The sequence below is a fragment of the Condylura cristata genome, unplaced genomic scaffold (genome assembly GCF_000260355.1).
Source record: "Condylura cristata isolate star-nosed mole 26May11 unplaced genomic scaffold, ConCri1.0 scaffold00034, whole genome shotgun sequence".
Lineage (NCBI taxonomy): Eukaryota > Metazoa > Chordata > Mammalia > Eulipotyphla > Talpidae > Condylura > Condylura cristata.
Genome location: NW_004567135.1, coordinates 669,119 through 681,049, shown reverse-complemented (window position 1 = coordinate 681,049; position 11,931 = coordinate 669,119). Strand labels below are relative to the sequence as shown.

Sequence of the window (11,931 nt, the reverse complement as noted above, 5' to 3'; positions counted from 1 at the left end):
AAACAGAGGGCGATGGCTAAGTCTCCTCCACGAGGACAGCTAAGGATGCCATTTGCCCCTTCCACTCTCCTTTCAGCTTTGAGAAGCGGATGCTAGCATAATCCCTTACTGGTAGGAAACATCATTCAGGAGAAATACCCATCAAAAGAACTTCCACTGTGGCAGAAATCAAAGGTTTTCACAGGCATGGCTGGGAGTGGCAGAGGCCAGACTAGTCTAAATTCTTAGTCAGTTAAAGCAAAATTGGAGTACTAGGGACAAAATGATAACTTGAGCCGCTTGTATTATTTAACAAAACATGTTAACAGCTTGACACAGTTTAACTGTTTCATCAACTGTAAGACATGTGGCAAATTTATTTCCAGAAATTTGATGGCTTTCAAGCTGAAGAAATTTTGATTCTTGAAAGGTATAGCTCATAGTCACAAGTGACATTTGGTGGTGGCTGTGATTACAAATTTCACTGCTTTTTTGCATCTAGAAATAAATGGTTGCGTTCTCATTTACAGATGCAGGATTAAGCTAATTACAAATGATCATGTACTTTGTCAGTGGAAGAACAGAAATTCTACCCTAAGCAGGCAGCACTAAAGCTTGCATTTTAAACTACACCCCTTGCCCGTGAGTAATTCTAGAACCAGGCCCGAGTGATGAGTGATTTAGAGCTTCACCATCAAGAAGTGATTTTAAGTTTTGTCATTTCAGTTAAACACCATTCTCGTGTGTTTTCCACGAGGAGCCTGTTGAAGAGTCTGGATCCCTTTTTTGTGAATATTCTGCTCTGAGCAGCATCCTCTCTGACTGATGCTTCTCTGCTTTTATACAGGTGATGGCTACCATTTCCTGCAAACTATTTTCTTGTTTCTGCCTTACACGGCTTGATACATACATCCTGCATGCCATTTCAGGTTCACGTTGCTGACTCCTGACTTTCATGTGGACCTAGATCAAAACCAGCCTCAATAAAGTTGTCCCTCGTCACCGTCCACATCTGTCATTCATCTCTTTTTAAAATATATATAACAGCTTTATTGTGACATCATTTACATAGTATAAAATTGTCCCACTAAAGTGCAGTTCCCTGGGTTTCGTGATGTTCAGAGAGCTGTGCAGCCATCACCTCAGTTTTAGAGCATGTTTATCACCCCCCGCTCAAAAAAACCCCTGTGCATATTGGCAGTTTCTCCCCCCAAAGCTCCCTGCAGTGGGTGGCTCCTCGTGTACTTAATCTTCAACACATTTACCCTCTCTGTGCTACCATATAAATAGGTAAGATGTGTGATTGTGTCTGGCTTCTTTCGCGTCACAGAATGTTCACTATTTCCTCAGTGTTGGAGCATGTATTGCACTTCATTTGTTTTTATTGCTCGTAGTAGTCCCCCGAAATCCAGCCACTACAGTGAGTTTCTCTCTCCATCATTTGTTGGGTTGTTTAAGACTTTTTGACTGTTAGGAATAATCTCTGTAGAATATTCTCGTGCAAGTTTTGTGTGGATGTACGTTTTCGCTTCTCTCAGACATATTCCGAGGAATATGTAGGCCTCTGATGTTTTGAGGAGCATGTAGTGTCTTCCAAACCAGTGGGCGATTTTAGGTCCATGGCGTGTGTGAGGGCGGCGCTCTTGCAGCCTTCTGGAGAGCTCCTCAGGGGCTGTGAAGTGGGGTCGCACTGCAGCGGACATGCCTTTCCCCTGCACGTCCCCTCGTGTGTGTCTGTCGGCCATTTGTGTGTCGTCTTTGGGGACAGGCCTGTGCAGACCCTTTGTACTTTTTTTTTCCCTTAAGGTTTACTAATTTGCATACAGGGCTGGGGTGCAGGCCAGAGGTGCGGGGGTTGAGGGTTCACCAGAGACAGAGCCGGGAGCAGAACAGGCAGCTTGACTGAGTTACACTGCTGAGGGGGCAGTGGGCGGTCAGGAGAGGGCTGCTGCGCCCTGGGGTCGCTCCCTGGCCGGGGATGGACTCCTGCTGCAGCGGCTGCACAGCTTTACAGTGCTGAGGCTGCACCCTTGAACTTCCAGAGAGCCCCCCACCCACTTGGGTCCAATTTTAATTTGATTTATCTTCTTACTGGGTTCTAAGGGTTTTGTTTTTATTCTCTATATAATTCCCTTTATCAGGTAGACAAAATCTTCATCAAAATTTTCTCTCATTCTGTAGTTTTCCTCTTCTTTACAGTCTAACTTGGCTTCCTTCCTGAGTTCCTTTTTTTTGTCTCATAGTTTAGATATAAAAAGAGGTCATAAAAAGCAGTTCTTGCTAACTGATGAATTTAATGTGCAGAGCAGAAAATAGGTTAGAAATGGTTGCAATCTGAAAATTAAGGTATGAAGGTTAACCAGCCCAATTTGAGAGAACTCCAAACTCTAGTTTTCTTCGGTCATATTTTACTGAAACAACTTCTGAGCTGGAGTCTGTGGTATTAAAAAGAAAAGTCAGTAATATCTCTGGTATAATATGTGGTATAATAATTAAACATAGGCAACGTCAGTGTCTCCTTTAGTATTAAAAATGGTTTTATGTTGTTATCCTACTGAAATATAAAGTGTTTCATTAACTGAGTGCTTGTAAGCGTGTGTTAACATCCAGAATTGTTTATGCCATTAATTATTCACAAGGTAGTTCTACATGTTGCTCTGAAATTAAGTATGCTACATTACATTACATTAAAGTATGCTGAAACTTTTATTTTCAGAGTTGCAAAAAAATTAGTCTTATACCTATTTTGCAAAGAAAAAGGTATAATTTTTTTCTTTTACCAAAAGTTGTTTTTATGTTGGCATTAGGCAATGAAGCAGCAACTCCTTATCTGAAAGTTGTCAGCATAAGCATGTACAAATAACGGAAGATTAGTTTACTCACTGCTTCTAAATCTTACTGTTGAAATTTCCCCATTCATGCTGCTTCTAAACTCCCTTATATTTAGGAGGATTTTTGAATCATTCATTTTTCCCTCTGTAACTTTGAGATTTGTTTCTGGTGTGCACAAAAACATTAACCAACTTTAGAAATTCTCTTTACCTCCACTGCAAACCCCTCGTCACCCAGAAACCTATTTATTTTTTTATGTTAGCTTTTCTGCACTTGAGAACTCTTTTAAAATCGAATCAGATGAAAAAGTCCAACTTTGGGTGTCCGACCATTGACCCAGCTCCTTGGGGGCATTGCCAGTTGTCAAGGCCACAGCCCAAGTGGTTTTCTTGGTGCCTTCAGAATATTCAGCCCCAGCAGCTTGCTCCTCTTTTAAGTACTCGTAATTCGCGTGTTTGATTATTAGACGTTCCACACAGTAGTCTCTCCCATCTGTTCCGAGATGTCTCCAGTGTCTTCTTGAAGTGAAAACCAGATAGTCTCTCTTGCTAACAAAGTTTCGACGGCTTTTCATGGCACGGAGGGTAAAACCCTCACCCTTGCGCCCAGGCGTGGCCGGCCCACCTCGCTTCAGCCCAGGTTCACGCCTGACCCGCCGGGCAGCCCTGCGCAGCTGCTGTGGCCCAGCCCTGCTGTCCTGCAGCTTGGCCAGCTCTTCCCTTTACTCTTCCTGCAGTGACTTCTGCTCCTGTGCAGGAAAGCCTTTCCTTGATCCCGAACAAGAACCTCTGTGCTGCCAGCTCTCTGTGCGCCCCCAGCCGCAGCCCGGGCCCCACACCTAGTTCCCCGCTCCTCCTTGGACTCTGCTCCCCGCGGACACCCGGGCCTTGGCAGTCGCTGGCCCGCCTGCCCCTGCCTGCCTGTGGGGTAGCCTAGACGTCACAGAGCTCCAGGACTTATTTCAGTGAGTGAAGTTCCTTTTCTAAGGTAAAAACAGCTAATGGTTTCAGTGCTGAGCAGCTTCTCTAAGTGGTCACAGTGAGTAATGTTGGAAATAGAATTTTGGCCCAGTATTTTATTTTATTTTTTTTTGAGTAATAAATTTAAAATCCCTATCTATTCTAATTTCAAAAGGAAAGAAAACCTCAAAGTAATTTGCAAACAAAGACAACCATGAAAGAAAGCATATTGGGAGTGGGTGTGGACCAACATCACTGACCCACAACTTAGTGTTTACCACAAGTCTAGAAAAGCTTATAGAAGAGTTTGTTCTCTTCACATAATTTTAGCGCCAGGAACACTGGGCACTGGGGGCGCAGAGGGGCTCTGCGGGAGCAGCTGAGCTGAGCTGGGAGCAGCGTCAGCCCTGGCTGGGATGCGCACCTCAAGGCGCATGAGGACTGCGCTGTGCGGGTTTGAGCTTGTTGTTTCAGCTTTTTAATTCTTTCTTACAGCTTGCTGATAACTTGCTACTTTCCTACTTCACTTTTTATGTGGAATCCTTATTCTTTGGCCAGGAGAGTATGGTTTATGATTCCATTAAGCATCTGTTACATTTTTAAGTCTTTGTTAAATAAATGATATTTAAAGTATAGTTTCATGAGATAAAGCCAGTGTGCATATTGAAAGCGGCCCTTGCATACTCACTCTGTAGTGTTTTCCTTGGGAAGTCACATCCTCTCTAAAGTTTTGATCTCCCCAGTAGCTAAGTAAAAATGAAAAAGAATGTGACAGTAAAAGTAGCTGTTCCTTTTGTGATCTTAGAAATTTAATCTGAGGAATGGAGTGATCACATTTGTGTTCTTAAAATGTTTGGAAGAGCAGAATGGAGGGTGACTGTGCGGCAGGTGAGCGTAAAGCATCAGAGACACATTTGGCAACTCTCAGCGTCATCCACACCACTGAAAACGATGGGGACTGGCAGGTTCCAGAACACAGGTGCCTCCTGAGAGTGAAGAGGCGAGGGGCAGGCGCCAGAAGTAGTCTACAGGAACTTGGTTACCAGGTGCATGGCGGTGAGGGGTGGAGGGGCGTGGGGTGACTCGCGTGTGAAAGAGTGCTGCAGATGGAAATACGAAGGTATAGGAAGATGACTGATGACTGGAGATCAAAATGTCTATGGAGAATCCAAGTTGCTGTGGACTAATAAGAATTGAACTATGTTTCAAAAACTTGCTGACTGCCCCGGGGTGCAGACTTTGCAGCGATTGGTGTGAGTCACGATATCGTCGGACAGTGTAAATAGAGCGAGAAGTTAGAGAGTAGTTTGTGGAACAATAATTAAGCAGAGGAAAAGAGGCTGTAAAGAAAACAGGATTCCTCCTTCCCACCTCATTCTGAAAGTAGAATCACAGGGTTTGACTTCTAAAAAGATCCATAAGGTTCATAAAGTTAGGGATTTTTTGGTTACGGTGATTTTAGTGAGTTTGTGAGAATCTTTTTGCAGGTCCATTGAGGTAGGAAGACCTGCAGTACTCGGTGAAGAGTAAGTGAAGGTTGAGGAAATAGAAACTTGAGAGAAGCTTGTTGCAAGTACAGGTCAGAAAAATGGGAATGGAGGAGGAAGTGACATGGTAAGTTGAGGTATCATGTAGGAAAGGGGGAAACACTTGACCCTACTTATATGCCAAGTGGGGAAACAGAAGATGCCTGGAGAAACAAGGAGCTGTTAACGGGGGAAATTACTCCCAAAGCAGAAAAACAAACATGGGCAACTTTGGGATTAAGGAGGGTTCTCCCATCTCCTGAAAGAAGGGAGTAAGGTAAGAAAGCTTGTGCTCAAAGTTGAGTCTTCTGACATCCTTAAAAAATGGGCAGCACTGGGCCCTCCCTGGTGGCTCAGCGGGTTAAAGCACAGCACTGAGAATCTAAAGCCGCTTCTGCATGAGTTCGATCCCCACCTGCCCCGGAGGTGACCCCAGGGCACGGCAGATCCCTCCTGACCCACCCGCTGCTCCCCTCAGCAGTGGACTTCGTCGATCTGCCTGTTCTGCTCCCCGCTCTGTCTCTGGTGAAGCCTCTCGCCGCCCCTGAGCCTCTGGCCTGTGCCCCAATTCTGTATGCACAAATAAACAAATCTTAAAAAAAAAAAATGGGCAGCACTTATTCCATTTCCTGGGTTAAAGGCTGAGGCTCGCATGTCTCTGAAGTGATTATTGGAAATAGAGAGGGCTGTCTTTCGGGCCCTGATTCCTTCTCTCAAGGACATGATTGAAGACCATAGATCATTTTCTCCCTGGGATTATCTTAGTAATCTTTGAACCCAGATAATGTTCATAAAATAAAATATTTTCAAACTGATAGGCTAATCTGTAAGTAGCCTAGAAAATGATCTAGTGTCAAAGAAACATTCTGATGAAATCCCTGGTAACCTGCAAAACAGAGAGGCAATACAATTAAGTCACAGCCAGTGGCCACAGTCACAACTAAAGTGACCTGACCTGATTACATTCGGTACATTTTCTTCATAGTTCTTTATATAGGGACAGTGCAATGTCTCAGTAGTCATTAGTCATAAATATTTCACCTGAAGTCTCCTCTATACTGTAAAGATGACTTGTTTAAGTCTGTTTATTGCAAAGAATTATTACACTGTACTTTGGGGTATCTGCAGGTTTGTACCTTAGTGTTTAGGTTACTTTTAAGTGGTTAAAAGTCTGTCATTTAATGTAATATTTGCTACTGCAGCTGCCCAACTTAAACACAATATATGATGAATATTAAGATGTTTCGTTCACTTCCTTTGCTTATACCTCTAGGCATCAGTGTAATTGTTCTTTTTATGCTTCTGAGTTTGTCTTTTCTTAAAACATGTCACTCAGTTTTTTACTTTCTGTTTTACTTACTTGTTGCCCTTGTTACCAAAAGGAAGTAACTTCTTGAAAATGATATTACTATACACTGAAATCACTTGTCATTTGATAAATTAGAACTGAGAAAGTTTTTAAAGCAATTTCTTCAAAGTTTCCATAAATCTTTAACAATTTAATGCAAATTCATCTACTTGGAAGAGATGTAAAATATTAAAAGATGAATAGTCATAAAACTAAAAGTACTTGTTTATATTTTGCTATACATATTTTTTATCTCAGCTTTTAAAAACAAATTTTCTTTTAATGTGTCAAATGTCTTTTCATTTGATGGCTGTTACTTTTCAATTTGTTGGCCTCAACATTATTCATAGCATATATATTTGATTATTTCATTTTGTGTATATATGTGAATGTGTATGTATAAACAAACTATCCCATATTAAATAGGAAATATATAATCCTATTGCATGTAGTATTTTAGTGAAGCAGAAGAGTATAAAGAAAAATGGAATGCCTCGTCATACTTCTCAGTTCAGGAAAATAAACATTGCAGATTGCAACGACTATCCCTAATTCCCCCCAATCCCATCCCCTCCTCTCTCTTGTCAGAGGGAACCACCACACTGAACTTGATTTCTTGCCTTCTGGTTATTTATACTTTTAATATAGATGCATGAATCTATTAAACAACACATATGTGGCATATCTAAAATTTTCTTTAGCAATACTTTGTGCAAATCTCTTATCTTTATTATATTACATGTACCCTTTTGCAGCTTTCCCCAACATTGTAGTTTTGAGATTTATCCATGTTAATATATATAGTTATATTTTCTAATTTCAAAGTTTATGTAGTATTTCATGATCTGAATAATGGATATCAAGGTTTTAAATTAATTTTCTTACACTCTTTTGTTGTGGACTTTGATTTCTTCCCAGCCAGATGGACAGTAAGCTGTTTCCACCTTTTCACTTGTACAGATTCTGTGGCAGTGTTACGAACCGTTGTAATCCGGGACGGTGAGCGGACGTTTCTGTGTGGCAGAGCTAGCGGCTGCGCAGGCGCGCTGTGCACACCTGTGTCCTGCCCAGCTGGTGCCTTGGGGCACGGGGCCTAGGTGGCGGTGACACCCGCTAGGCTCCTTTTCCGCCCAGGCAGGTGCGCGCCTTCTTGGTGTGCAGAGGCCGCTCTGCGTTCCTGCGCTCTGGGCCACTCTGCCCCTTTTTCCTTTGCTTTAAGTTCACTTTAAGGCTTTCTTCGTACATTTCAGTCTTTTTTGTTCAGTATGATGTCCCCAGGTTTTATCCTTCTCCTTGGTAGTGTCGTTGCTGAGCTGAAGCCTTTCATTTTTACCTTGGCAAGTTTATTAACTTTTATCAGTAAGGTTTTTTGCATTTTGTTTTAACTTTTCCTAGATTCTGAGTCAACAGGGTTTTCTGCTATGTCATTTTAAGTAATTATGCTATTATTAATACATTTATGTTCTTAATCCAACTGTAGTTAATTTTTGTACTATTGGTTCTGTAACACAACATAAGTTCCTAAAAATCACCATGCTACATGCACACTAAAAACGTCATTTACAGTAAAAAAGGACAGTAAAAATGGTAGTACTTTCTGGGAGACGTCTGAATTAGATGGTGTCAAGACATCTGTAAATGACGTGACTGACAAAATCTGGAGATCTTGCGGGGGGGGGGGGGTGTTAGTACAGCTTTTGTACAGACCCACAGGTACCACTGACCATGACACTTTAATTTTGGAAAAGGTTTAGTTTGTTTGTGGAAATGCATTTCAGAAGGTTTGCAGCTTGTGAGTTATTATGGCCAGGTGAAGGAGCATTATCTGAAACTTGTCAAGAACTTATGAGAGAGATGGAGAATCGTAACACATAAAGTGCCTTTAGGTAGATGATAAGTTAATGCTAGATACTTGAAGATAAGTTGAATAGAGATTCAATAATGTTTCTAGTGTTCAGTGTCTCACACTTTTGTAATAAAGACCAACTATTTGCTTAGCAGTTTCTACTATATGAAAAACAGACAGTATACTTACTGACTTCTGTTGGTCAAGAAACTAACTCGTTTGTTTAAAGTTTCATTTTACTTATTTTAACCAATTTTACAAATCTTTTAATAATCAATTTTCCTTACCCTTAGAAAGGTACTGTAAAATATATTAAGTTACCATTGCTATATTTAAGTTTTTTGCATAAGAACTATTTTTCATATTTCTTTATACTTTGTGATATTGCATTTAAATTATTGTTCAGATTCTTGTGACTAGCATTTGAACTTTTGTTTAGTTGGCAAATATTTTTTCAAGTTGCTATTTAAATGCTGTTAAGGGTTTTCTTTTTTTTTGACATGCATGACAATACTTGTTCTCAAGTAGATATTTCTAGAACAGTAAGAATACTTTTACACAACTGAATATTTTTCTTCCAAGTAAGTGAAATTTCAGTTGTTCTTAACCATCCTTATAAGTAGACCCCATAGACACGGATGGCTTTGCTACTGTTTGTTATATATCTACTGGTGTTTTTCCTTTACTGATTTGTTTTCTCTTTTAGGTACCTAGTTGATAGTCGCTGGTTCAAACAGTGGAAAAAATATGTTGGCTTTGACAGCTGGGACAAATACCAGATGGGAGACCAGAATGTGTACCCTGGGCCCATTGACAACTCTGGACTTCTCAAAGGTTCATTTCTTAGATTTTACAGTCAAATATAAACATGTTCATTTCATTATGTTGTAGTCATTATATAGTATGCAAAGTGTTACTGTAGATAAATTAATTAGAAATTTCTTTTATAGATTTGATCTCATGAACTAATGTGTATCTTGACTTTTTTTTTTTTAATTTATGATGTATAAGCATTTATTTAAATGAAAAACATAGACTAGAAAGCACAGCTCGTTACTTTGGGCAAATGCCTTACCACTTGCTGTTTCTCCTAAAGGACATGTATTTTTTAAGATTTTAAAATTTTAAAATCTTAAAATTTGTGGTTTTGGATTTTTATTTTTTATAACCCTCACTTCTCACGAGCCCCTTATTTTTTTTAAGAAGGCAGCAGCATTCTTAAAATTAAGAATTTTTTTTATCTTTTTACTGAGGTAACTGTTTACAGTGTATTCAGTACTGGTTTCAGGTGTGCAGTTTCTCACCTCAGTAACGAAGTATTTCCAGTAACTTCCCTGCATCTTAGATCAAGTGGTAAGAATATTTATACAAGTTCAAAAATATCCAGCATCCAACAAGACACAGTTTATGTTATTTTGGATCCAGGCAAAGATTGCCTTCACAATGAATGCAATGCAAAGATTGCATTCACAGAACAGAAAAATACTGAGGAAAAATGTCAAGTTTGTTTGAAAAAAAATCATTGAAGGAGAGAAAATGAATAAAGACCAAATGAAACAAATATAGACAACATTTAGATTTAAACCCAACTGTGAATATTCATAATAAATGCTAATGTTCCACTTAGAAGTAGAGGCTGTGAAGTTAGATACAAAAAAAAAAATAAGACCAGCTTTGATACTGTAGCTGAGAAACCCACTTTAAATATAAAAATAAAGAAAGATTGTATCTGAAAAGGATATGTAGTCCTGAGCAGAAGTCTGATACTGACCCTCACTAAACCTGACTTTTGTTAGGTTGCGTCCCTCTCGGTGTCATGGGACCTGCGGTTGAGATATTGCCCCCGTGGTAATTTTAAGTTGGCAAAAGAGAGATTATATTTCAGTGAAATGAATCAGGTCACACCTGCTCTCCAAGAGCAGGATTTTCTGTGGCCGTGGCATAGGTCACTTGAGAGCAGGGGGCGGACTCTGCACTGTCTGCCAGAAAGTGAAGGCCCACGTGAGAGGGAGGCAGGCAGTCACCCCGGCCATGGAGAAGCCCTCAGGCCCACTGGCAGCACGTAAGTGAGGACCTCAGACTTGGTGGCTTGGTGGCCGTGCGGGACAGAAGCTGCCGCGGCTGAGCGGGTTTGGAAGGGATTGCTTCCTAGAGTCTGCAGGTCGGACGCTGGTCCAGCTGACATCTGGATTCCGTTCATGAGACCTTTAGTAGAGGACTAGGTGAGGCCAGCTAAACATCTCAGCCACAGAACTGGGCTTTGTAAATGAATGTAGTTTTAAGCAGTTATGGTAAGTGGTTATGCAGCAATAGAAAACTAATAAGTCTGTTACCATTAATACAAAGAAAGCTGTAGTAGCTATGTTATTACTCACTAATATTAATTTCTGAACAAAGGGTATCGCCGGGAATAAAGTTCACATCATAATTCTAATGGAGTAAGACAATTCATTAAGGAAACATAATACTAAGAGTTTGTGCACACAGTGGCCTAACTTGAAAATATGCGATATAAAAGCTGATAGTACTGTAAGGAAGAACAGAAAAATATGTGCAATTATATAATGGCTATTTCAGTGCTCTTTCCTCCATAAATGATAGAAAACATGTAGACTGAAAAACTAGAAATGATACAGGAGAATTGACCAACACTACCAGCCAGTTTGACTGAGTTGACACTTAGAGAACATTCCAGGGAAAACAACAGAGTGAAAATTACTCCAGTGTGCAATGGGAACTTTAGGCGCGCCATATTGAGCCATAACATCTCTCTCTGTTCATACAAGATATGCTTTCTTACTCCAGCGCAATAAATTAGAAGTTTGTAATAGAAAGAGAGTTGGAACATCTTCAAGTATTTGGAAATTATGTTATACACTTCATTTCCTTTTTGTGTCAACTCAAAAAGGAAACTAGAAAATATTTCGAGCTACATTAAAGTGAAAATATATGTGGAGATGGCAGCTCAAAAGCACATGGACGTGTGAAAAGAAAGATCTCAAATCGGCAGTTTTTATTTCTGACTGAAGAGATAAAGAAAAATTTAAGCTAAACTAAGCAAAAGAAAGGAAATGTAATTTCACCGTGGAAATTAAAGAGAACATGGAGAAAGTTATCCAAACCAAAAACTGGTTCTTTGTGAGCTAATGAAAGTGACACATATCTAGTTTGGCTTTTCACAAGAAAAATAAAAGATTGCCAACATCAGGAACAAGAGGGTTAACGGAGTCTGTATAGAGTCTACAAATAATGCGAGGATGAACAGGAATGTAAGGGTTATGCTGTTAACTCAGTCACAGTAGATGGGAAAAGATGAATTCCTTGAAAAATAGAAAATTGCCAAAGCTCATTCCGAAAGATTAGATTGCCCGGCTAACCTTATCTCAATTACAGAAATTGAACTTGTAGTTTAAAAACTTTCCCACAAAGAAAACATCAGAC

General features: G+C 40.1%; 1 protein-coding gene across 3 annotated transcripts in view; it reads left to right on the top strand.

Annotated features, from left to right (window-relative positions):
• Positions 1-808: 808 nt before the first annotated feature.
• The window catches only part of USP15 (ubiquitin specific peptidase 15), a 76,171-nt gene continuing 65,048 nt past the window's right edge, over positions 809-11,931 (top strand). The window contains exons 1-2 of one of the 3 annotated variants that reach the window (XM_012732484.1): positions 809-826; positions 9,197-9,324. In XM_012732484.1, coding sequence (XP_012587938.1) covers positions 9,270-9,324 — 55 coding nt within the window. In that variant the 5' untranslated portion in view covers positions 809-826; positions 9,197-9,269. Of the gene's footprint in view, positions 827-7,728; positions 7,783-9,196; positions 9,325-11,931 lie in introns of those variants that run through there. The other 2 variants (XM_012732483.1, XM_004692601.2) reach the window with 2 other exon arrangements.